At 42.3% G+C, this 26,872-nt stretch overlaps 1 protein-coding gene across 2 annotated transcripts in view; it reads left to right on the top strand.

The window, feature by feature from the left end:
* fam204a (family with sequence similarity 204 member A) overlaps positions 1-26,503 on the top strand; it is a 44,095-nt gene extending 17,592 nt beyond the window's left edge. For both annotated transcript variants that reach the window (XM_083775372.1, XM_083775371.1), the window contains exons 6-7: positions 23,370-23,479; positions 25,336-26,503. In XM_083775372.1, the coding sequence (XP_083631498.1) occupies positions 23,370-23,479; positions 25,336-25,387 (162 nt within the window). In that variant the 3' untranslated portion in view covers positions 25,388-26,503. The remainder of the gene's footprint in view (positions 1-23,369; positions 23,480-25,335) is intronic.
* Positions 26,504-26,872: the final 369 nt, after the last annotated feature.

The following is a 26,872-nucleotide window of genomic DNA, read 5'->3' as shown; positions in this document are numbered from 1 at the left end:
AATGTAATGAAAATCACAAGATGGCAATTCTTTTGAACTTTAATAATTCTAATCCCACTCAAAGGATTTATGCAACTCCAAGCATTTCAGCACATCTCTCTCTCTCTCTCTCTCTCTCTCTCTCTCCCTCTCTCTCCCTCTCTCTCTACATATACATATACTATATATATCCTATTCTTTGTAACATTTAGCCCAGTATTTGCTCCAAAAAATAATTAATTCTCTTGAACATCCTGATGCTCGAATGGTTCAAATGAACAGTTGAGTTGTTGTAGGAAATGAGCGTCATAGAGAGATTACAGAGCATGCGCTTCTTACTGTATATACAGTTCAAGGAGACTGAGGACTTTTATATGCATATAAAACGTTACTTTTCAGGAAATATAACGAACAAATGGCTCCCATGTAGTTATTAATGAATCATATTTAAGTCTCAATACTTTTCTTTGGTTAATTATTTATCAAACCCCACAGACAGACTTAACCACTTCCAACCTGGCATCCCTATCTGAGCATGCCATTGTGGTTATACTGTAGGGCCAACCTGGCATCCCTATCTGAGCATGCCATTGTGGTTATACTGTAGGGCCAACCTGGCATCCCTATTTGAGCATGCCATTATGGTTATACTGTAGGACCAACCTGGCATCCCTATCTGAGCATGCCATTATGGTTATACTGTAGGACCAACCTGGCATCCCTATCTGAGCATGCCATTATGGTTATACTGTAGGACCAACCTGGCATCCCTATCTGAGCATGCCATTGTGGTTATACTGTAGGGCCAACCTGGCATCCCTATCTGAGCATGCCATTGTGGTTATACTGTAGGACTGTGGGTCTTCCGCCGTAGCCTGAAGACCCACCTTTTCAGACTCCATCATGGCCCATAGCACTTACCCTAAACCCTTAGATAGCATTTCTGTTGGATTATATAGCATTTGATACAGACTTATAGCATGTTATGTAGATAGCACTGTAATTGTATTGTATGTAGTCATAGCACGCCATAGTACACATGTATAGCATAGTAGTAAAGATGTATAGTTTATATGTATAAGTGTATGTATAGTTTCACTATATAGATATTCCACTGTTACTTTCTTAGCTTACGCATGTTTCATGATAAATACTTTTATGTGATGTATTCCCATGCTTTTGTTTTTGCTCAAATGTAAGTCGCTCTGGATTAAGAGCGTCTGCTAAATGCCTAAATTGTAAATTGTAAATTGACCAACCTGGCATCCCTATCTGAGCATGCCATTGTGGTTATACTGTAGGACCAACCTGGCATCCCTATCTGAGCATGCCATTGTGGTTATACTGTAGGACCAACCTGGCATCCCTATCTGAGCATGCCATTGTGGTTATACTGTAGGACCAACCTGGCATCCCTATTTGAGCATGCCATTGTGGTTATACTGTAGGACCAACCTGGCATCCCTATCTGAGCATGACATTGTGGTTATACTGTAGGACCAACCTGGCATCCCTATCTGAGCATGCCATTGTGGTTATACTGTAGGACCAACCTGGCATCCCTATCTGAGCATGCCATTGTGGTTATACTGTAGGACCAACCTGGCATCCCTATTTGAGCATGCCATTATGGTTATACTGTAGGGCCAACCTGGCATCCCTATTTGAGCATGCCATTATGCAGATTATAGCAGATCTACAAGCTCATAGCGCGGCACTCGGTGCCGTGCTATGAGCTTGTAGGTCTGCTATTTTTGAAAAACCGTGAAAATGTGGCCCAAATGTTTGAATATATTCTTTCACAGTGAACGTTTTTAACTCAAATCTTTGCTTCTGGGAGGTTCCTGGAACAACATATTTTTTTCAGATGGGGGTCGGTGGCCAATTACATATATTTTTGGGGGTCCTTGACATGAAAATGTTTGAGAACGACTGACACATTGTCAGGACTGTCAGGATTTTGTAGAACCGATCTCAGGTCTAAATTAGTTAAACCAGTGTGTCTGTCCGTCATACAATACCTTGCCAAGTGGTCAAATATTGGAAGTACAATTTTAAGTACTTGCCTGTCGCTGGAAAAGCAGCTAAACTGTAGGCCTACAGGCCTACTGTAGTTTGAGAAAGCCTCTTATTGTGCAGGTGGATTGGGGCAGACTTAGCCGGGGGTCTTGTCTCTGTGTCAACCTGCCGCCAATCGTGCCAGGAACCTGATGGACCTGACAGCAGTCTGGCAGACACATTGCATTGTTTTTGCCGTGATAACTTAACCCATTTTGGGCGGGAACCTCTTTTTGGTGTTTTAAAGAATTATGTTACACTTTATGTTACAAAATAGCAGATATACATAGTGCTATGGTCTATTTTTAAAAAATCGTGAAATTGTGCCTCAGATCTTTGAATATATATTATTGCAGAGTGAACATTTTATCTCAGATCTTTGCTTCTGGGAAGGTCCCTGGAACAACATATTTTCATACTGAGCACCACTGATACAGAAACAAGGTTTTTCAGAAAAATGTCTTTTTGAAATTTTGAAGACTTTTTTTTTTATTTCGACGTCAGGCCTAAATGGGTTAATTTCACAAGGGTGGAGAAATGGCCATTTTCAAATCCCAAACCCACTGATGATTCCAAGTTGTAACCCATGTTGCAAAATAGACTTTCAAAAAGGCAATGAGGCGATTGGTCCACTAAATGTACAATAACCTGGTGAGTGAAAGCCGGGGAATGTGTTAGAAACTGAGCACGTTATTGAATCACTTTTGAAGTTGAAAATCGTTTTAGGCTTTATCTAGAATGATAAGGCGTTTTCTAGCATTTGGATTTGTGTTGTTTACTAGTACATTCCTGTTGACTTTTGACAGGAGCACTGCTGTGACAAACATTTAGCGGATCGATAATCCCCTCTGTGGCCTGATTCAATTTCAAGGTTATAATTGAGTGGCTCATTTGCTATGGAATGTTGCTTAGATGTTTAATTTGTTTACGGTCATAACAACAAGACATGATTGTGGCAAGGCTTTTTACTGGAAGAATGGAAACAGGGTTTCTTAGCAAAAAAAATGTAAAAGCATTTGACAGCTGTGAAGAACTAAAGAGGCACGTTTGTCCCTTTAGGCATAGTTTGTTAGGCAAAACCCTGGTGCATATTTGAGGGCAATGTTTTCAATGCATTCATCCTAAATCTAACAGTTTAGTACTTTATCTTCTCGAACCAAAAGGAAATGGAAGAAGATGAAAAGCGTTCTGTGAGAATCCGTCTTTATGCAATACCAGAATGTTTATTTCTGCTTTCTGAAATCAATTAATGAGTTCCACAGCTTTGCTTTATTGTTTTTAATCTAAACACTGAACCAATTGGTAAAAACCTTTTTTGAAGACTTGTTAGAACTTCTGATATAAATGTACGTCTTTCATCTGCAACTCCTAATACACGCTTTGATATTTCAGGTTGCTTTGAGATTTTCTTTTTCCTCTTCTCAATACATTTTTTGTATATTTTCCTTGGGCTGTAATTTGTTGTTTTAGCTTTTGAAATACCATGCTCCACTTTTAAGTTTGGGGGGAAATATTGGGAATTGATGTGAAGCCCATAGTATTCACGTCGAAGTGGATAGTATTCACATAGAGCATATCCTTCTGAGGCACAGCATCTGTTATGTCCTTATATGGCGGTCTAGGGCTTCAGCCCATTTTGGGCTTAAGAATTATGTTGTACTTTAGCTGTTGAATAATAGCAGATCTACAAGCTCAAAGCACAGCACCGAGTGCCGCGCTACGAGCGTGAGAATGTGGCCCAAATGTTTGAATATATTCTTTCAGAGCGAAAATGTACAGTACCCCAGCTCTTACCTAGTTTCCCTGAAAGAAACAATATAGTGAACAGAAGGCTGAGACACGTAAAGCAGGCCTGAATGTGACACAAAGCCTGTAAGTCAGCACACAACCAGCGCTGTCTCTGTCTGACATGGTGGAAGGGAGAGGGGCTGATTGCAAGTACACAGGTGCTTTTATTGGAAGGCAAATGGAGATGATTGGTGGACTGATTGGTGGACCAGTGATTATTCAGTGAGCTGGACCTGGGATTTAGCCCGTTTTGGGTGTTAGCATTATGTTATGCTTTAGCTATTGAAAAATAGCAGATCTACAAGCTCGTAGCGCGCCACCGAGTGGCGCGCTACGAGCTTGTAGGTCTGCTATTTTTGAGAATTCGAAGAACGACTGACATAGAAACACAGCTTTTTCAGAAAACTGTCAGGATGTAGAAGACATGATCTCAGGTCAAAATGGGTTAGGACAGCAGGAGAATATGGGGAGAAACACAGGAGCAGTGCATGCTCTCTAGGAGCAGACACGTAACAGCATCCTATATTCGTTTTACATACAGTACGACACAAAATGATGTTAAAGAAACCACTGTGCAGATCTGGCTTCTTTAAAATCATAAAACTGTAAGCTTTCTCAGTACCGATAGTTTTAAGTTTGTTGTGTGTTGTGTTTTGTCATGAAACGTGGAAGTATCAAAAATGAATAGAAATAACTTCTGGCTCCTGATATGAAAGTATACGTTTACATTATTAGTTCAAAAGCTTAAATTGTACAAGCCCTCCAATTACAATAACTGGGAGTTCATTCTTTGATTATTGCAATTTATGTTACACTGCTATGAGTTGCATATGGACTAATTATTTTTTGTAATTAGCATAACATTAAGTGACTACTATATATAACCAGCTTGCTCCCCTTAGGAGACTTGATAGCAGCTGTTGCTGCAGTGAAATTGAGACAGTGAAATCACAGTTAAATTAAAAGCAGATTCTTTTAGCCACAGTATTATCATGTCCTAGAATGTGCGAATAGGGGAAGGGAATCGATGTCACGTGACAGTGTTTGTTTTTGTGGCTTTGAAAAGCTTGAAAAACGAAGAGTCTTCATTTTTCATGTTGTACAGTAGGTCCCTCTACCGCAATATTTAGGCCATAGGTTTGTGCTTATTAGATTGCATAAAATGTATCACTCCATCTTACAAAGTCAATGCTGATACCTGTGTTGTTGTTGTTTGCACCTATACTGTACAAGACAAAGCCAGACTCGGCCACGTCCTCTACTATCTGTATGCGTTTCAAAGAATACCCATCGATAATACATTCGGCTCTGGACAGGGCCCCTGTCCACTCTCTGGACAGGGGCCCTGTCCAGAGCGTGGACAGGGGCCCTGTCCACGCTCTGGACAGGGGCCCTGTCCTGCCCAGGCTCTGGAGTCTGGACAGATGTGATGAGGTCAGCACATTTTGGACACATTTTGGGCAAGTGGCTATGGCCATTTTTAGCCCAAGGAGTGTTTTGTTGTGCAATTTTTTTTTTTACTGCGGCATTCTCAATCGATCAGTGATTGATTTTTAACCACTAGATTCCAATGGACTCTAGCGCCTTTGGTTATTGGACTATATCTATCATACACATGACAACCTTTTATACAATGAAAAACCCAACAGAATTGCAATTCTCGACATATTCAAATCTACTAGGCATGTCTAGAATCTGCTATAGGCATGTCTAGAATCTTCTCCAATATCCCATTCAATGGCAAGGGACATTCCACCACTGGAAAAAAACTGCAGTCACTTCAATGTTAATAGTATTTGTAGTAGATAACAGTAGCACAAGTAGACATTTTCACCCTATGGCCAGAAGAATAATGAAGTCTGTGTGTTTGACCTGGTTGCTGAATTCCTACAATGACCATAATGCTTTGGTGCACTGACCCAGTGGCGTCAGTTCAGCCAAAGCTGAACGTGCCATGCGTCTCGGGTATAGACAACTGGTGAGTGGCCAACTGGACAACTGGCCACCTGGATGAGTGTCCTCTCATACAACTGGCCACCTGGATGAGAGTCCTCTCAGACAACTGGCCACCTGGATGAGAGTCCACTCAGACAACTGGCCACCTGGACGAGTGTCCTCTCAGACAACTGGCCACCTGGATGAGAGTCCTCTCAGACAACTGGCCACCTGGATGAGAGTCCTCTCAGACAACTGGCCACCTGGATGAGAGTCCTCTCAGACAACTGGCCACCTGGATGAGAGTCCACTCAGACAACTGGCCTCCTGGATGAGAGTCCACTCAGACAACTGGCCTCCTGGATGAGAGTCCACTCAGACAACTGGCCACCTGGATGAGAGTCCTATCAGACAACTGGCCTCCTGGATGAGTGTCCACTCAGACAACTGGCCTCCTGGATGAGAGTCCACTCAGACAACTGGCCTCCTGGATGAGAGTCCACTCAGACAACTGGCCTCCTGGATGAGAGTCCACTCAGACAACTGGCCTCCTGGATGAGTGTCCTCTCAGACAACTGGCCTCCTGGATGAGAGTCCACTCAGACAACTGGCCTCCTGGATGAGAGTCCACTCAGACAACTGGCCACCTGGATGAGAGTCCACTCAGACAACTGGCCACCTGGATGAGAGTCCTCTCAGACAACTGGCCACCTGGATGAGAGTCCTCTCAGACAACTGGCCACCTGGATGAGAGTCCTCTCAGACAACTGGCCACCTGGATGAGAGTCCTCTCAGACAACTGGCCACCTGGATGAGAGTCCACTCAGACAACTGGCCACCTGGATGAGAGTCCACTCAGACAACTGGCCACCTGGATGAGTGTCCTCTCAGACAACTGGCCACTGGATGAGTGTCCTCTCAGACAACTGGCCACCTGGATGAGAGTCCACTCAGACAACTGGCCTCCTGGATGAGTGTCCTCTCAGACAACTGGCCACTGGATGAGAGTCCTCTCAGACAACTGGCCACTGGATGAGAGTCCACTCAGACAACTGGCCTCCTGGATGAGTGTCCTCTCAGACAACTGGCCACCTGGATGAGAGTCCACTCAGACAACTGGCCACCTGGGTGAGTGTCCTCTCAGACAACTGGCCACCTGGATGAGAGTCCTCTCAGACAACTGGCCACCTGGATGAGAGTCCACTCAGACAACTGGCCACCTGGGTGAGTGTCCTCTCAGACAACTGGCCACCTGGATGAGAGTCCTCTCAGACAACTGGCCACCTGGATGAGAGTCCTCTCAGACAACTGGCCACCTGGATGAGAGTCCTCTCATACAACTGGCCACCTGGATGGGTGTCCTCTCAGACAACTGGCCACCTGGATGAGAGTCCTCTCAGACAACTGGCCACCTGGGTGAGAGTCCACTCAGACAACTGGCCACCTGGGTGAGTGTCCTCTCAGACAACTGGCCACCTGGATGAGTGTCCTCTCAGACAACTGGCCACCTGGGTGAGAGTCCTCTCAGACAACTGGCCACCTGGATGAGAGTCCTCTCAGACAACTGGCCACCTGGATGAGAGTCCACTCAGACAACTGGCCACCTGGGTGAGAGTCCTCTCAGACAACTGGCCACCTGGATGAGAGTCCTCTCAGACAACTGGCCACCTGGATGAGAGTCCACTCAGACAACTGGCCACCTGGGTGAGAGTCCACTCAGACAACTGGCCACCTGGGTGAGAGTCACTCAGACAACTGGCCACCTGGGTGAGTGTCCTCTCAGACAACTGGCCACCTGGGTGAGAGTCCACTCAGACAACTGGCCACCTGGGTGAGTGTCCTCTCAGACAAACTGGCCACCTGGGTGAGAGTCCTCTCAGACAACTGGCCACCTGGGTGAGTGTCCTCTCAGACAACTGGCCACCTGGATGAGAGTCCACTCAGACAACTGGCCACCTGGGTGAGTGTCCTCTCAGACAACTGGCCACCTGGGTGAGTGTCCTCTCAGACAAACTGGCCACCTGGGTGAGAGTCCTCTCAGACAACTGGCCACCTGGATGAGAGTCCACTCAGACAACTGGCCACCTGGATGAGAGTCCTCTCAGACAACTGGCCACCTGGATGAGAGTCCTCTCAGACAACTGGCCACCTGGATGAGAGTCCTCTCAGACAACTGCCACCTGGATGGCGTGGCGTGGCGCTAGAGCGAGACTGGCCGAAGGCCTGTCGAGTTCTAGTATACATATATCATTTTTGGGGGTCCTTGACATGAATAGTTTGAGAACCACTGACATACTGTAGAACCACTGACATAGAAACGTAGGTTTAACCACCAACATAGAAACTAGGTTTAACCACTGACATAGAAACGTAGGTTTAACCACCGACATAGAAACGTAGGTTTAACCACCGACATAGAAACGTAGGTTTAACCACTGACATAGAAACGTAGGTTTAACCACCGACATAGAAACGTAGGTTTAACCACTGACATAGAAAACGTAGGTTTAACCACTGACATAGAAACGTAGGTTTAACCACTGACATAGAAACGTAGTTTAACCACTGACATAGAAACGTAGGTTTAACCACTGACATAGAAACGTACGTTTAACCACTGACATAGAAACGTACGTTTAACCACTGACATAGAAACGTACGTTAACCGCTGACATAGAAACGTAGGTTTTTCAGAAAACTGTCCGTGTTTAGAAGACATTTGTAGAATCTGATCTCAGGTCTAAATTGATTAAGACTTTGGTCATCATGACTTCATACCCTGAAAGATACATAGTACAGTACATAGTACAGTACCGGTACTGTAAGTTATCACTTCATGTGAATCAAGCAATTTTGCCCCGGATTCAATGTTGTGACAGTCTTTAAGTGTATGCATTCATAATGTTTTGCACAGTATAGGCACAATTAGTCATTGTGTTACTATATTAGTCTGTAGGGCCATCCTCCACGCTTCCAGAGTCCACAACCTGCAGGGCTATAATACCCGTCATTAGGATTTAAATTAGAAGCTCCTGAAAAGAAAGCAAACCCTGTCCTTGAAACATACCCTTTGGAAAGCCTCGCTTAAACGCTGCACAACAAAGGTGGCCCCGCCATGCTTTGTTTGAGGAGACATGGTGGGTTAGTCGAGACAAAGAGCTTAATCCATTCTGGCGGAAACCCCGTTTGGTGTTAGCATCATGCTATGCTTTAGCTATTTTGGAAAATCGAAAAATGTGGCGCAAATCATTGAATATATATTTCAGAGCGAACTTTTTTAACTAAAATATTGGCTTTCTGGGGGTCCCTGGAACTACATATTTTGAGATGGGGGTCCATGGCCAATAGAGATAATTCTGGGGGTCCTTGACATGAAAAAGGTTGAGCACCACTGACAATGACACAGAAACATAGCTTTTTCAGAAAACTGTCAGGATGTAGAAGACATTTTTAGAATCTGATCTCAGGTCAGAATGGGTTAACTAAGAGTATTTCATGTTATTTATGTATTTCACCTTTTTTCCCCCTTCTCACCACCTTTTGCCTGCCATGCCCATGTTTGTAATCAACAAATTAATGAGCATTGTCTTTGTGGAAAGTATGCCTTTATCAGATGTCTGGTTTCCCCGCCCCACGTCAGACTCTAGACCCTGAAGCCCCCCCCCCCCCCCTAGGCAGCTGTAGAGTTAGCGTAGTTTAGGGAAAACTCTCTCCTTTGTTCATTTTTCCTTCAGCCTAAGCAAATTTATCACAGAATGAACTTTTATTGTATCTCTGATGACTCACATTAAATGTTCGCCCATTAACCCGTTAGACCTGACTTCCACATTTTGAAAATGTCTTCTATAAATCCTGACAGTTTTCTTAAAAAAAACATGTTTCTATGTCAGTGGTTCTCAAACATTTGCATGTCAAGGAGCCCAGAATTATTATGTATTTGGCCACGGACCCCCATCTGAAAATATGTTGTTCAGGGACCCCCCCCCCTCAGAAGCAAAGAAAAAAAAAACGTTCGCTCTGAAATATATATTCAAAGATTTGCGCCACATTTTCACGATTTTTCAAAAATAGCAGACCTACAAGTTCATAGCTTGTTCATGAGCTTGTAGATCTGCTATTTTCAATAGCTAAAGTATAACATAATGCTATAAACACCAAGAGGGGTTCCCGCCCAGAATGGGTTAATTTTGAAATGGATTTTGAAATGGGTACTAAAGCTTTTATCAAAAATGCCTGCGAATCTCATTTGGATTATTGTATTTCATTAATTACTTGACAGACAAAGCATACTTTTCTATGTAGATTTGTGTGCTGTTTTAATTAATTAGCATGTTTTCTCTTTTAATTAAAGACATTTTTTTTTCTTAAATTAAAGCCCACAGCAAAACACATATATAATTTGTTGTAATTAGGCCTTAATTGGTGGTAGTGGAAGCTTAGCACCCTTGGATTCTTTTTTCATGATTGCCATTTTTATTGCCAGTCACTCATTAATTAAACTGTTTTTTTCTAATTAGCTTCTAAAACTGTTGATGGCATATTTACTGTAAGTGTGAGTTCAAAGCTTGCTAATAAGCTACCCTACTCAGAAGAGGCAAGATAATGGAATGTGCACAAAGCAGGCCAACTTTCACATTTTTCTCCCCCCCCAGTCCCTAACTCATTTAGACCTATAGGACGATTCTACAAATGTCTTCTACATCCTGACAGTTTCTGAAAAAACCCCTATGTTTCTATGTCAATCGCTCTCAAACATTTTCATGCAAGGACCCCCAAAAATATATATATATGTAATTGGCCGCCGACCCCCATCTGAAAATATGTAGTTCCAGGGACCTCCCCCCCCCACCCAGAAGCAAAGATTTTAGTTAAAAACGTTCGCTGTGAAAGAATATATATTCAAAGAATTGCGCCACATTTCACGACTTTTCAAAAATAGCAGACCTACAAGCTCGTAGCGCGCACTCGGTGCCGCGCTATGAGCTTGTAGATCTGGTATTTTCCAATATCTAAAAGGTACTGTATAACACAATGCTTTAAAACACCAAAAGGGGCCCCCGCCCAGAGCGGGCTAAAGATGACAGTCATGTATGTATCTAGCATCAGATTATGAGGAGGGGAAAATAGAGACATGCATTATACTACTGTGGGCTGTTCTGTTCTGCTGTCTGTTCCCTGGAGTGGCTGTCTTTTTGCATGCCCATGTAATGCTGTTTGTCAAGATTACATAAACCACTTATGTGGCTCCACCATGAAAGTCTGATAATTATGTGGCTCCCACCATGAAAGTCTGATAATCTATTAGGAGAATAAGTTTGAGGATGTTGTAGTGAATAGTATGATATTTTTAATAACATCTACAGGGGATACCGATATATTCTCTCTCTTCCCCATGGTACATATTAGTTGTGTACTACTGTACGACGCATAGATAGACTATATTATGTGTATTGATCAGTGTTGGCAAAATATTACTTTAACACTAATATACTACTTATTACTTATTACTTTTAAAAAAAGTAATAAAGTTACACTACTTATTACTCCCTGAGAAAAGTAACTAGTTACTTATTACTTTACTTATTACTTTTTTCTCCCGACCCCAGTAATTGCATATTTTGTCCCCAAAAGTCTTACTTTGCATTTTCAACATTAGCAGTCCCCTATTCTGCAGTGTTTATTTAACTCATGATGATGGATCCATTTGTACATAGATTAGAAGTAGATTCGATGTGGAATATAGCTTCTTCCATATGCACAACTTGCAGCGGACAATAATGTTCATCTCGTCTTGATCGCGGACATACTCAAAATAATGCGAATACTTCCAAGTATTGAATGTTATAACGCTTTGTTGTGCCGGTGTTTTTGTCTCCTACACCTCCTCCATTGTTAGTTTATTTACATCTCTTCTCTCTAACAGTGCAGTCTAACGAGATACACACACTAGTTTAGGTTGTTGTTCCGTGTACCGGACGGTTTAAGGCCCGGTTTAAGGCCCGCCCTGCATCCGATACTTCACACATACGTACCGACGAGTGTGCATCGTTTCCGTATCCGCTCTAGAGTCTAGATCTAGAGCGGATCAGCAGTCTGCAAAGCAACTTGACTTCAACCCAGTCTACCATTATAAATAAACACTCAAACCCACAGTTCCACCAAGGCTCGTGAAAATAGTAATAATATTACTTTTGAAAAAAAGTAAATGTAATATTATTACTCAAAATGTGAAAGTAACTAGTTAAGTTACATATTACTGGAAAAAAGTAATAATATTACTGAAAGTAGTATATTACTTAAGTTACTTGCCAACACTGGTATTGATTACATTCGTAGTTTTAGAATTTCAATGAGGTTGTGATCTGTTGTAAAACTCTCTACCCTAGTATAACACCACACAAGGTGTTATGATGATGCTCGTATGGTACTAGCGTACCATACGATATGCTATACTGTATATGGTACTAGTGCACCAATTTCCAATATCTAATATGAAATTGATAGTGATATAAAATCGTAGTATATATATTTTTTTTTTAACCCATTCTGAACAGGAACCCATTTTGGTGTCAGCATCATGTTATGCTTTAGCTATTGAAAAATAGCAGATCTACAAGCTCATAGCGCGCCACCGAGTGGCGCGCTACGAGCTTGTAGGTCTGCTATTTTTGAAATATCGAAGAACGACTGTGACATTTTTAGAATCTGATCTCAGGTCAGAATGGGTTAATCAGACCAGTGTGTGTGTGTCCAGTGGAAACCTCGTATGAATCTGATCTCAGGTCAGAATTTTTTGCGGCTTACGCCTTTTATTGGTTTTTTGAAGGGACAGACAGTAGGCTGACAGGAAACGGGGAGAGAGATGGGGGGGGGGATGACATGCAGTAAAGGCTGTGTCGGGTTCGGGAGTCGAACCCGCGGCACACTGCGACTGGATTACCAGTCGGGTGCCCAGACGGTTACGCCGCCGCCTGGGCCTGCATCGTAGTATTGCTTTGAATAACAGGCAAGGAGAATTAAAAAGGCAGGAAACTGTTTACCTTATTGGGGGGGGGGTGGGGGATGGGGGGGGATGTCACGAGTAGTGTTGATTGAACAACAATCTGTAGCCCATTCTGTACATTTCTCTGAGCCGACCGTTTAAGAGACGGTTTCAGCCTGCAGAAAATGTAACTTTTAGCTTTTCCGTCTCTACAGCTCAATTCTTGGAAATCACCCTGAAAACGAGGCGTGAGCTGAGCCTGTCCTAATCTGATATTCATTCCTTTCTTATATAGCCCTGCTTTTCCAAAGTTGACTAAGGCCACATTATTTAGGCATTAAGGTAGAGCGATAAGGGAATTAGTCCGGTCATTAATCGTTTACACGTCAGACGCAGTGGAGCGGCTCGGGGAGGTGATTCAGCCAAGCAAAGCCATATAGCCCTCGTTAATCCACCTCTCACACGTTTTAATTGGAAGAGGCTTCGCTGGACGGGAAATTTATGAATGGATTTTAAGGCCATTTCTTTCCTTAAAGCCATCATTTATTTTTGTATTGTTTAAATGGGGGAGCTTTAATACTTTTTTATCCATATGCAGACATAATTTACCTCATTTTTTTCATTGTCTTTTTGTAATAACTGTTTAACTTCTTTTTTTATTTTTTGTATTAGTCACTGTGAAAATGGCACTGCATACGAATGCAAAAAAAAGGCTTCTTTTTGAGTGCCGAACGAATCACACGTCAGAAAATATGCGATGGAACTGAAACACAAATAAATCCAGTGTTTGCGATTGTTATTAATATGGACTTGGTTTATCTTGGCTGTGGCTGCTTCACCCCCCCAGACCGTGGGGTGCTTGAAGTGTTGTATTGAGGGAGGCCTCCCGTCCCCGTGTTTGGGAGTCCACTTGAATCTCCATGACGACCCCGACACGGAGTGAACAGAACACGCTACTGTTGACTTAACCCCTTCTGGGCGGGAACCCATTTTGGTGTTTATAGCATCATGTCATGCTTTAGCTATTGAAAAATAGCAGATCTACAAGCTCATAGCGCGCCACCGAGTGGCGCGCTATGAGCTTGTAGGTCTGCTATTTTTTGAAAATCGAAGAGCGACTGACATTAGAAGACATTTTTTAGAATCTGATCTCAGGTCAGAATGGAAAACTGTCAGGATGTAGAAGACATTTTTTAGAATCTGATCTCAAGTCAGAATGGGTTAACCCTCCTAGCGGCCCCGCCGCCGCCGCTGCAGAGCCAGCCCCATTGTGCACAAAGAATTTTATGCCTTCAAATCATCCAGAGGTCATAGTATTAACCCATTCTGGGCGGGAAGAACCCCTTTTGTGGTTGTTTTAAGCATTACGTTATACTTTATAGCTATTGAAAAATAGCAGATCTACAAGCTCATAGCTCATACGAGCTTGTAGGTCTGCTATTTCTTTGAAAAATCGTGAAAATGTGGCGCAAATCTTTGAATATATATTTCAGAGAGAACATTTTGAACTAAAATATTGGCTTCTGGGGGGGGGGGGGGTCCCTGGAACTACATATTTTGAGATGGGGGTCCGTGTGGCCCAATAGAGATAATTCTGGGGGTCCTTGACATTGTCCTTGAGCACCGCTGACATAGAAACATGTTTTTTCAGAAATAAATTAAGATTTAGATTTCTTTTTAAATCGACGTCAGTCCTAAATGGGTTAATCCCATGAATAAACCTTGTTTTTTTTAACAGGATGACGTGCAGGACAGAGAAAGTGGGGGGATAAAACCCCCCAAACGACGCATAAGAATTGCTTGTGATGTGATGGACACAGTATATTGTATATTAATGTAAGCTACACTATTGGAAAAACAGTATTTCATGGGCGCTTTAAACAAAGCATTGCAGAAGGTTTTGCGTTTTGCAGCCAGCTTTGTATTTTCATTCTTACTCCCCCCACCCCCCCCACCCCACCACCAGCTTCTGATGTGAAAGGATTTGGCACTAAGAGCCATGCAAAAAGGGGGGGGGGGGGGAGAAATCCTGAAAAGTGGATCAAAAAAGTAAATGAAAAATAATGTCATATTACTGAAAATATGAGAGGCTAATTTGTGCCGACTTTTTGCTAATTTTGTTCTCGCCACAGAAAGAGGAGCTGTCACCTGCTTGGTACCACAGCGCTGACAGCGCCAGTGATCCATGAAATAACCCGCTTAGGCCCGGGGACCGGTTCTTCTACACATTCAATTAATAGTCTAAAATTGTGACAGTTTTTCTGAAAAACCTCACGTTTCCTACAGTATGTCAGTCGTTCTCAAACATGCAGAAGCTGGAGGGGACCCTCAAAAATATATGTAATTGGCCGCCATCTGAAAATATGTTGTTCCAGGGACCCCCCCCCCCACCTCCCAGAAGCAAAGAGTTGAGTTAAAAACGTTCGCTCTGAAAGAATATATATATTCAAGGATTTGCACCACACAATTTTCACAATTTTTCAAAAAATAGCAGATCTACAAGCTCATAGCGCGGCACTCGGTGCCGCGCTATGAGCTTGTAGATCTGCTATTTTTCAATCGCTAAAGTATAACATAAATAAAACCCCCTAACTGGGGGTTCCCGGACACAATGGGATAAGCTGCCGCTGGCTTTGTTCAGATAAGAATGAACAAATCTCCACAATGTACTGCTCTCGGAATCTCATTTTCATAGTTGCATGCAGGCTAAAAGAAATAAGCTGTTTGCAGGCTTGATTAATCAGACATTTGAGGGCGCTTTTCTTCCTTTTTTCCCCCTTTTTTTCCCCCTCTTCTTTGATCTGGTCTGTCTCCTAGGTAACTTGGGTTGACATTAATGTTTAGCCCCAGCGAAAGACAATCAAGGATTGTTGACTAAACTGATAAAAATAAAAGATTAAAAAAACCGGAAAAAAAAAAACACTTTAATGCCTTAAATATAGTAACTGTTCTCTTTAGTGAATTTAAAGGAGAAGAGAAAGTGTGTGTGTGCGTGTGTTTGTGTGTGTGTGTGTGTGTGTGTGTGTGTGTGTGTGTGTGTGTGTGTGTGTGTGTGTGTGTGTGTGTGTGTGTGTGAGGGGGGGGGGGGGGGTAGTGGGTTTTAATTTTGTTTTCATGGAATGTTTTAGAAGGCGTGTTTTCCAGACCTTTGCATTTCAAACGCGCCCACAGGAGAGCAGGTTAATGTGGGTAATCCTCGTGTCGGGGGGGAGAGAGCTAAATCTCTGGGTGTAAATCTCCAAAAGAAGCCATTTAGCGTCTCGCAGTTTCATTTAATTTAGTCTCTCAGAACAAACAAAATCAAACACAGACTTGGTTTTCTCTTTTAATCCATTTAGACCTGGGAACCATTCTACACATGTATTCTACATCCTGACAGTTTTCTGAAAAACCATGTTTTTTTTTTTTTATATATATTTTTTATCCCACGATTTTGTAACCCATTTTTCACCCCTGTGAAAACCCCATGTTTCTATGTCAGTCGTTCTCAAAACATTTTCATGTCAAGGACCCCCAAATATATAGTGCAATTGGCCGCTGGAACTACATATCAGATGGAGGGGGTCCCCATCTGATATGTAGTTCCAGGGACCACCCCCCCCCCCCCCAGAAGCAAAGATTTGAGTTAAAAATGTTCGCTCTGAAAGAATATTGATTCAAAGATTTGCGCCACATTTTCACGATTTTTAAAAAATAGCAGATCTACAAGGAGCTCGTAGATCTGCTATTTTTCAACAGCTAAAGCATAACATAATGCTAACACCAAAAGGAGTTCCCGGCCAAAATGGCTTAACCCATTCTGACCGGGCACCCATTTTGGTGTCGGCATCATGTCATGCTTTAGCTATTTAAAAATAGCAGATCTACAAGCTCATATCGCGCCACCGAGTGGCGCGATACGAGCTTGTAGGTCTGCTATTTTTGAAAAATCTAAAAAAACGACTGACATTTTTTTAATCTGATCTCAGGTCAGAATGGGTTCATCAGGACCAGTGTGTGTCCGGCGGAAACCTCGTATGAATCTGATCTCAGGTCAGAATGGGTTAAAGGTTGGAAAGCAGGACCTACTGTATCCTGAGATGTATCAACAATTAAACAAAACACAGCATGCATTCCAAATCACTCAATATAGTGCAGGGCGTATACGGTATAGTACGGTACACAGTACAATCCTCAACGCTAATCCGTCCATTTGTAATTATTATCGAGTTTATACAAATGGCACCAAATCATGCAAACGGACAACTTCCGTGTCCATTTGGGATTCCGTTTGTACACCAACTACACACTAAAGAGTTAAACACGCTTTATCGGCCAACAAAATCTACTTGGAAACACATAATAGCAGCAAATCACAGATTATAACTTTGTTCTCCTTCAATACTTGACTGGGAAACATAATTTATGGACTTTAAAACCTATAAAACGACAAGGAATTAGAAACTGTCATAGTTGGCTTCAGGTTACTGCGGTAGACGCTTTTCACAAATCTTCCCAGTGACTGTATAGATGAATGCCTTGAGGGCTCTGCCAGAGCACGGCTCTCCCAGCCCAGCCAGCCCAAGCCCTTATCTTAAATCCGAGCAAAGTACCATTAATCTTTCTGAAAGACCTTTATGGCTTTTAATGTATCCCAAATTAGAACATTTTACACCCTTGGTTCCTGAAATATGGTGATAAAAAGCCTTTAGAGTTTCATTTTTCCTGCCTGCTCGCTCTGACCTGCTTAATCCCAGCATGCATTAGGAGATATTTTACTTTCAGTCTTTCTAATAAAGTTTATCCCACTTCATTATAATTGAAAAAAAAAGAAAAAAATCCCAGCAGTTTTTCTTTTTTCTTTTTTTTTTAAGTGGCGCAATGGTGGCACATTTCTTCATTACCTTAACCCTTTTAGGCCTGAAATTAAAAAAAAAGTCTTCTAAATCCTGACAGTTTTATGAAAAACCATATGTTTCTATGTCAGTGGTTCTCCAACAATTTCATGTCAAGGACGTTGTTCCAGGGACCCATCAGAAGCAAAGATTTGAGTTAAAAAAAACGTTTGCTCTGAAAGAATATTCAAAGATTTGTGCCACATTGTCACGATGTTTCTAAAATAGCAGACCGAGTGCCGCGCTACGAGCTTTAACTGTAGGTCTGCTATTTTTCAATAGCTAAAGTATAACATAATTCTTTAAAACGCCAAAAGGGGTTCCCGCCCAAAATGGGTTAAGACTTTCTTTCCCCTGATTGTACTCTGAATATTACAGAGAATTACCAGAAGGTTTTTTTGTGAAATTGTTCCAAGTTGTTTATCAAAGTCGTGCCTTTGGTTGAATAATATAAACCTATCTCAGGAGTGACAGAGGAGGCAGGCTTTTTCCCTTTGTCTCCCCCATGCTTCTGTGTGACTGGGGTGATTCGGATTACTCTGTTCCACAATACACACATGTCCCTCCCTGGGATTTGAATGTTTGCCTCTTGCAGTCACGGTCATTCTCTCTCACTTCTGATTTCAGGGACTGCCTGCAGTATTCCAGAACGGAAAGTCTAATTTACACAAGCGCTGACTGGGGGGAAAAGGGCCCCAGTAACGACGCGTTCTTTCTTTTTTCCTTTTTTTTTTTTTTTAAAGGGGGAAAATGGAAGGGGAAGTAAGTTACTGTACGTACATTGGTTTTGTTTTAGTTTTTATTTTATTTGTACACTATGCATCAACAAACTAATAGAAAAAATGAAACCAAAGGCAAAAGAACAAGAACATTGAGCAGGAGAAATAGAAAACATTTTTAACTTCCCCTTAAATGACAACCTAGAAGATGATATACTGTACAACACGTGAAAGAAAACCCCACTAGCTGAGACTGAGACTAGACAGAGACTGAGACTAGCTGAGACTGAGACTAGCTGAGACTGAGGTGCTATTTACACGAGGATGGTGTTCATATAAAACATCAAAATAAAGTATCGTTTGCTGCTGTCATTTAGACGAGAACCGTGTTCTCAGGAGGTGAAAACGCAACGAAGTGAAACCACCTCCCAGAGTGGAAATCATTCAGAACACCGTTTCCTATGGTCTCCATATAAACAGGCAAAACGGTGAATCCGCAAAACTTATGACATCATGGCTCATGTTGGCTCACAGCGCATATGTTTATTACATTGATGCAGAGCCATATCATTATGATATAATGGAGTTCCTGAACAAACCTCCCTCCTCGCCTACAAAGTGCTGCTCATCAGCGATGTTGAATGTAAAACCATGATGTAAATAAAAAGCCTTGTGATAGACGGCAGCCGCGGCAGCAGCGTTTATGTAGCCTAATGTATTATAAAATATATACCATCCCGTGGCGCGCCCAGAGCCGTGTTGCGCAGGCTTGCGTGAAGGTTTCTTCTTCTTGTACGTGGGTGACCTGTCTATTTGGCAGCCCGTTATCGCCACCTAGCGACAGTATAGCATAATAGCACATCATATCATAACGTGTGCGTTCTCGTGTAAAGGGTAAGAAAAAATGAGAACGCAACGGGACTTTGACGTGTTATATGGAGATGGTCGCCGTCTATAAGAGGCCTGAGACTAGCTGAGACTGAGACTAGCTGAGACTGAGTCTAGCTGAGACTGAGACTAGCTGAGACTGAGTCTAGCTGAGACTGAGACTAGCTGAGACTGAGACTAGCTGAGACTGAGACTAGCTGAGACTGAGACTAGCTGAGACTGAGACTAGCTGAGACTGAGGCTTTTGGTAAATGCTTGAGCCAAAAGTGTGTCCACTTAGTGATGCACCGAATATTCGGCCGCAGAAAATATTCGGCAAAAAATGGCTAAAAATGCATTTTCGGCCTATTCGGTTTCGGCCCAAATAGGCAGAAAATACATCACTGAATAGTGTATGAAATTAATGCATTCAAAAGAGCTGAATAAATGTTTTATGGACCCATAATAGTGATTATTGTTTTCTTTAGGTTTTTGCCATAACCATTTAGTTTGCCATAAATCAGGTAGCTTTAAGGTACGGCCATGACAGCAATGGTAGGAAAAAAGATATATAATATGAATCATATTCGGATATTCGGCCAACTGTTTCCTATATTCGGTTTTCGGCCAATTTTTTCCTATATTCGGTTTTCGGCCAACTGTTTCCTATATTCGGTTTTCGGCCAACTGTTTCCTATATTCGGTTTTCGGCCAACTGTTTCCTATATTCGGTTTTCGGCCAACTGTTTCCTATATTCGGTTTTCGGCCAACTGTTTCCTATATTTGGTTTTCGGCCAACTGTTTCCTATATTCGGTTTTCGGCCAACTGTTTCCTATATTCGGTTTTCGGCCAACTGTTTCCTATATTCGGTTTTCGGCCAACTGTTTCCTATATTCGGTTTTCGGCCAACTGTTTCCTATATTCGGTTTTCGGCCAACTGTTTCCTATATTCGGTTTTCGGCCAACTGTTTCCTATATTCGGTTTTCGGCCAACTGTTTCCTATATTCGGTTTTCGGCCAACTGTTTCCTATATTCGGTTTTCGGCCAACTGTTTCCTATATTCGGTTTTCGGCCAATTGTTTCCTATATTCGGTTTTCGGCCAACTGTTTCCTATATTCGGTTTCCGGCCAACTGTTTCCTATATTCGGTTTTCGGCCAACTGTTTCCTATATTCGGTTTTCGGCCAACTGTTTCCTATATTCGGTTTTCGGCCAACTGTTTCCTATATTCGGTTTTCCGCCAACTGTTTCCTATATTCGGTTTTCGGCCAACTGTTTCCTACATTCGGTTTTCGGCCAATTGTTTCCTATATTCGGTTTTCGGCCAACTGTTTCCTATATTCGGTTTTCGGCCAACTGTTTCCTATATTCGGTTTTCGGCCAACTGTTTCCTATATTCGGTTTTCGGCCAACTGTTTCCTATATTCGGTTTTCGGCCAATTGTTTCCTATATTCGGTTTTCGGCCAACTGTTTCCTATATTCGGTTTTCGGCCAACTGTTTCCTATATTCGGTTTTCGGCCAACTGTTTCCTATATTCGGTTTTCGGCCAACTGTTTCCTATATTCGGTTTTCGGCCAACTGTTTCCTACATTCGGTTTTCGGCCAATTGTTTCCTATATTCGGTTTTCGGCCAACTGTTTCCTATATTCGGTTTTCGGCCAACTGTTTCCTATATTCGGTTTTCGGCCAACTGTTTCCTATATTCGGTTTTCGACCAACTGTTTCCTATATTCGGTATTCGACCAACTGTTTCCTATATTCGGTATTCGGTTTCGGCCGAAGAATTTCCCTTTCGGTGAATCCCTAGTGTCCACTGCATACTGTATATGTGTGTGCGCGCGTGAGTTTGTTTATAGACATCACTATGCAGATATGAAAGAATCTGCTACTATGAATGCATTTTATCCTGATATGGCTCTCAAAACCTGCTGCAATGTATATATATATATATATATATATACAGTATACAGTTTTATTTAATTTTTGAATATCTAATGAGTCGTATGGTACATGTTCTGTTGTGTATATTATATGCATGGCTACAGCGCCTGTACTTAATTGAACAACAACGTTACGGTCTACTTTTTAACGGCCCCGGGAAGAAGACTTCTAGAACGTTGCTCCTTTCTCTGGATGATTTCATGCCTGACCTGAAAACCTTATTGCCATGGGTTATTAAATTATTAGAACAATAGAAACTGAAACAGTAGCTGGGGGGGGGGGGGGGGGGGGGGGGGGGGGGGGGAAGCACTATAAATTCTGGATGACAAACTAGGGCTCCAGTCCCTGACGCTGTAGAACTATAGAGGCTCTAATGAGAACCATCCTGGAAACATCAAGTTGATTTTTTTTTTTTACTTGCCAGAGAGACTTAATTTAAGTCTGATTTACAGTTAGTGGGACGAACTACGAAGCTGTCCAGCTTAAAAAAACAATATCCGATCTACAGTAGACTCACAACTCATCACGTTGTGACACATTGTGAGCGGGCACAGGCTGTAGTTTAGCCTATTCTGGGCGGGAACCCCCTTTTGGTGTTTATAGCATTATGTTATACTTTAGCCATTGAAAAATAGCAGATCTACAAGCTCATAGCTTGTAGGTCTGCTATTTTTGAAAAATCGTGAAAATGCGGCACAAATCTTTGAATATATATATTCATTCAGAGCGAACGTTTTCAACTCAAATCTTTGCTTTTGGGGGAGATCTACAAGCTCATAGCTTGTTGTAGGTCTGCTATTTTTGAAACATCATGAAAATGCGGCACAAATCTTTGAATATATATTCTTTCAGAGCGAACGTTTACAACTCAAATCTTTGCTTCTGGGGGGGGGGGGGGTGTGTCCCTGGAACAACATATTTTCAGATGGGCGTCGGTGGCCAATTACATATCATTTTCGGGGTCCTTGACATGAAATATTGAGAACCACTGATACAGAAACATAGGTATTTCAGAAAACTGTCAGGATTGTGAAGACATTTAAAATAAATTGACGTCAGGCCTAAATGGCTTAGACATGCTATTCCATGACTGTCATGAGACCGACAACCTACGGTACCTCAAACCCCAACCGAACCCTAACCCTAACCTAACCCTAACCCTAACCTACGGTACCTCAAACCCAACCGAACCCTAACCTAACCCTAACCCTAACCTACGGTACCTCAAACCCCAACCGAACCCTAACCCTAACCTACGGTACCTCAAACCCTAACTGAACCCTAACCCTAACCCTAACCTACGGTACCTCAAACCCTAACCCTAACCCTAACCTACGGTACCTCAAACCCAACCGAACCCTAACCCTAACCTACGGTACCTCAAACCCTAACTGAACCCTAACCCTAACCTAACCCTAACCCTAACCTATGGTACCTCAAACCCTAACTGAACCCTAACCCTAACCTACGGTACCTCAAACCCTAACCCTAACCCTAACCTACGGTACCTCAAACCCTAACCTAACCCTAACCCTAACCTACGGTACCTCAAACCCTAACCGAACCCTAACCGCGAACACGGAGCAGCGCATGTCCGACCGCTGTTTCCGCGTGTCGGTCCGATGGTGTGTCTAATCAGCGTGTGTGCTTCCCGTTATGAGCTTGTAGATCTACTATTTCTGGTACGGGTCACGTATGGCAGATTCTACATTAGATTCTCTATGAATCATTATGGGTCTTTGTCTCTTTGTCTCTCAATAGTTCTCTATGAATCATTATGGGTCTTTGTCTCTTTGTCTCTCAATAGTTCTCTATGAATCATTATGGGTCTTTGTCTCTTTGTCTCTCAATAGTTCTCTATGAATCATTATGGGTCTTTGTCTCTTTGTCTCTCAATAGTTCTCTATGAATCATTATGGGTCTTTGTCTCTTTGTCTCTCAATAGTTCTCTATGAATCATTATGGGTCTTTGTCTCTTTGTCTCTCAATAGTTCTCTATGAATCATTATGGGTCTTTGTCTCTTTGTCTCTCAATAGTTCTCTATGAATCATTATGGGTCTTTGTCTCTTTGTCTCTCAATAGTTCTCTATGAATCATTATGGGTCTTTGTCTCTTTGTCTCTCAATAGTTCTCTATGAATCATTATGGGTCTTTGTCTCTTTGTCTCTCAATAGTTCTCTATGAATCATTATGGGTCTTTGTCTCTTTGTCTCTCAATAGTTGGGCGTGAAGATTTCACAAGCAGCCGACTGCCGCGACTACGTTGAGCAGAAACAGGAAGAGGAGGCTTCACGGGCAGCCCAAAAACGGAAGAACCAAATCACTTGGGGGTACGTTGTAATGTTGTGTCCTTACTATACTGTACCATACTGTACAACCACATGGTGGCCAGACTGTAAATGAGGGGCCGAGCCCGAAGGGCCTATGGTCCCTAATTGTATTTATGTTTTTCTCTCTTTCTACTACTTCTTCTTCCGACAAAATATTGCAGTTCTGGCTTAACCATGCAGTCGGTTTTCGCAAAGCCCACGTACCATTGGCCAAAGGGTGGCGCTATAGCACCACATTGAACAGGCATAGCTCATGAACCGTTTGACTGTCAGCAATTCATGCTCATTTTGACCTCTGACCTTTAGATCACCCATTATTTTGAATTATGTGGAAAACTGTTCAAATCTATCTACTACCGGGACTTTTGTTCAAAATGCACAAAACTTTCTACACGTGAACTTTGGAAAAGTATCTAATGGAAATGCTGGGCTTTTGTTTATACGTTTAAAAATTAAGCTTTTATGAGCCAATGAATATTGCAGTTTTATGAAAAATATTATTTTGCCCCCAACACAGTCACATTTGTATGAAACGTTACAGTATGTTAGAGGGACATGCCAATGGCGCTGAAACCGATCTTACACCCAATTGGCCAAAGGGGGGCGCTGTAGCAATCATTTGAAAACTTTGAACAAGGACAACTCGTGCCTCGTTTGGCCAAAAGCCATGGGTCTTGTTTACACGTGTGTCTTGACTTATGCGGAACACATCTGTCACTTTGACCAGTAAGCTCCGCCCTCAGACTTTCTGCCATATTGAGCAGTTTGAAAGACGCTTACACCTGATTTTCTGCCGGAATTCTTTTGCAATTTATGTGAAACGCTCTACACACAATCTGTGGACCATTATCTGAAATCCCAGTTGAAGAGAAGTTTGTACGTGAAGTGAACATTTGTAAAAAAAATAAAAAAATATAAATAGCGATAACAGGCATGCCCCATTTGGCCAAACGCCATGGAACCTTTACATACTGTATGTGGCTTGACTCATGCGGAACACATCTGTCACTTTGTACGTGAAGAAATTAGTGAAAAAAAGAAATATAGCTGCAAGAAGCGACAAGAGGGGCCAAGGAATGCAGCAATAAGAAAAAGACTATGCAATACGCACAATAAACGCGCACACTTCCAGGGCTGAGAGGGGGCTGTCACTCTGCTCCTCGACGCGTCCGGGCCGCCCTTCCTGCATGTTAGGTTTAGAGTAGTTTTACGGAGGTTATGGGGTTAAGGTTAGGTATAGATTTACTGAGGTCAGGATTAAGGTTAGGTTTAGGTATAGTCTTACTGAGGTTAGGTTAGGGTCAGCTATTTAAAATATCTCATTTGTTAATTAGCCCTTCACTAAATCCCACCCCAAAAAGCGATTGTCCAATGCCAATCCAAATAGTTTGCTATGCAGGTCAAGCTTTCTTCGCTGCTAACGTGCCTATTGGACAAGGATGGGTTGGGGAGGGACTTAGTGAAGGGCTAATTGCATGGTCTTCTGTCTCTCATATGGCTTATGGTGCGTATTGCATACCTTTTTTTTGAGTGGTGCCACCACTCCTATAGACAGCTATGTGTGTGGCTTGGTCTGTCCCTATGTCCGAGCACGAAAATAGCGTTATAGCATTTGTTCACCACCAAGTGTCACTGTTGCACAGGCTAACACACAGACACACACAGGCCAGGGAGGACTTGTACAGTACAGTACAGTACAGTACAGTAGAGTCTGTTTTCTGTTTCCTCTTGTTCAATGTCACTTGCTCTCTCTCTCTCTCCTAATTTAAACCAGAAATATCACGCCCCTTTGACTCTCAGAGTTAAATGAACACTCGCAGTAATGGTGTTTCTTGTTGACATTTTCTGTCTTTCAGGTTTGAAGCTAAAAGGAGGTGGGAAACCAAAAGCAACATGGGTTACATGTAACAAACAGGAGATCGCTGGGAGTTTGTTTTTGTATTTGAGTTATTATTACTGTATAGGAGCAGGCAGAATGTTCATGTACTTAAAGGGATTGTGATTGTGTTCTTTTTTTAGGTTTTCTGAGCTCATTTGCACCCAATAAACCTGAACTTTTAACATTCAGTAGATTTTCTATGGTCTGGGTTTTTTTTGGCTCAAACAAGAGCTCTGATTTTCCTGCTGTTTGTGATGTAAGAGCCAGCAAATCCCATATATGCCATATATATATATATATATGGGAGTTGCCAGCAGATGTCACTGTTTTCACTGCAGCTCAAAAGGCTTCCAAACCCCAGAGAAAACTCCAGACCACAGAAAATCCACTGAATGTTCAAAGTTCAGGTTTTTTGGGTGTAATTGAGGTGATGCAACCTAAAATTAATGAAAGTCTATGTCAAGAAACCTTTAAGGTATGTTTTTCAGCAGTTCACACCAACATTGTCATCATTGTCTGGCAGAAACCTCCATATTTCTTTTAATGTTTTAATGTTTTTTTTTTTAAATGTTTTTTTTTGTGGCTTTCACCTTTATTTTATATTTGTTATGGAGGGACAGACGGTAGGCTGACAGGAAATGGGGAGAGAGATGGGGGGGGGGACATGCAGTAAAGGCCGTCGGGATCGGGAGTCGAACCCGCGGCACACTGCCAGACTGGATTACCAGCCAAAGTGCCTGGACCGCTGAGCCACGGCCCAGGCCAATGTTTTAGTTTTTTTTCATAAATGAATGCCATGTCACTCAAAAGTGTGTGAACTTGTAGATCTGCTATATTTGCTTTTTATTGATACCTACATTGGATCCATTGGAACACAGATCTTTCTTGCCGTTTCCTGAAAAGTAGCGTTTTTATTTTGCACATACAAGGTTTCCTCCCCGAGAGCGACGACATTGTGGTGGTTAAAAGTCACATGATTAGGCTGTGAAAAGCCGGCGAGTATAAGGGAAAATAAATTACAGAGCGTTCAAATTAATTCTGACGGCACCCAATGGTGGCAGCATTGTGTATTATTTTTCATTACATTTCTGTGATTTGAGCGTTCTGGCCCTTTTTTCCCTTCAAATTAAATCTGGTGTACATTACTGAATGATGCGTTTATTTATTGCTGTAAAGTGGGTTAATCACGAAGGCACTCCTTTCTTCTTCGGAGGAAGAGAAAGGCAAGATTAGTGGACTAATGCAATGTACAGGATAATGTGTGATAGGATTTAGCGAGAAGCCGAGAACAAAATGAAAACCTTTTTTTTTTTTTTTGGCCGCTGTAAAGTGTTTTGTTGTGAGAGAGCGGGTCGTAAACTGAAAAGTTGAGTGAGCGGGGGGGATACGTGTGAAACATGAAACGGAGGCTTTGCTGTTGGCCCTCGCCCATCCTGTGAGGGATGGCATTGTTTCTCTCGCCCAAAACAAGAGGCACGCAATGTCTCTAACCGAGCCGACGCTGCCTGTTAACC

Source organism: Protomyctophum parallelum (assembly GCF_964188405.1).
Source record: "Protomyctophum parallelum genome assembly, chromosome: 10".
NCBI lineage: Eukaryota > Metazoa > Chordata > Actinopteri > Myctophiformes > Myctophidae > Protomyctophum > Protomyctophum parallelum.
This window is presented reverse-complemented; position numbering and strand designations above follow the sequence as displayed.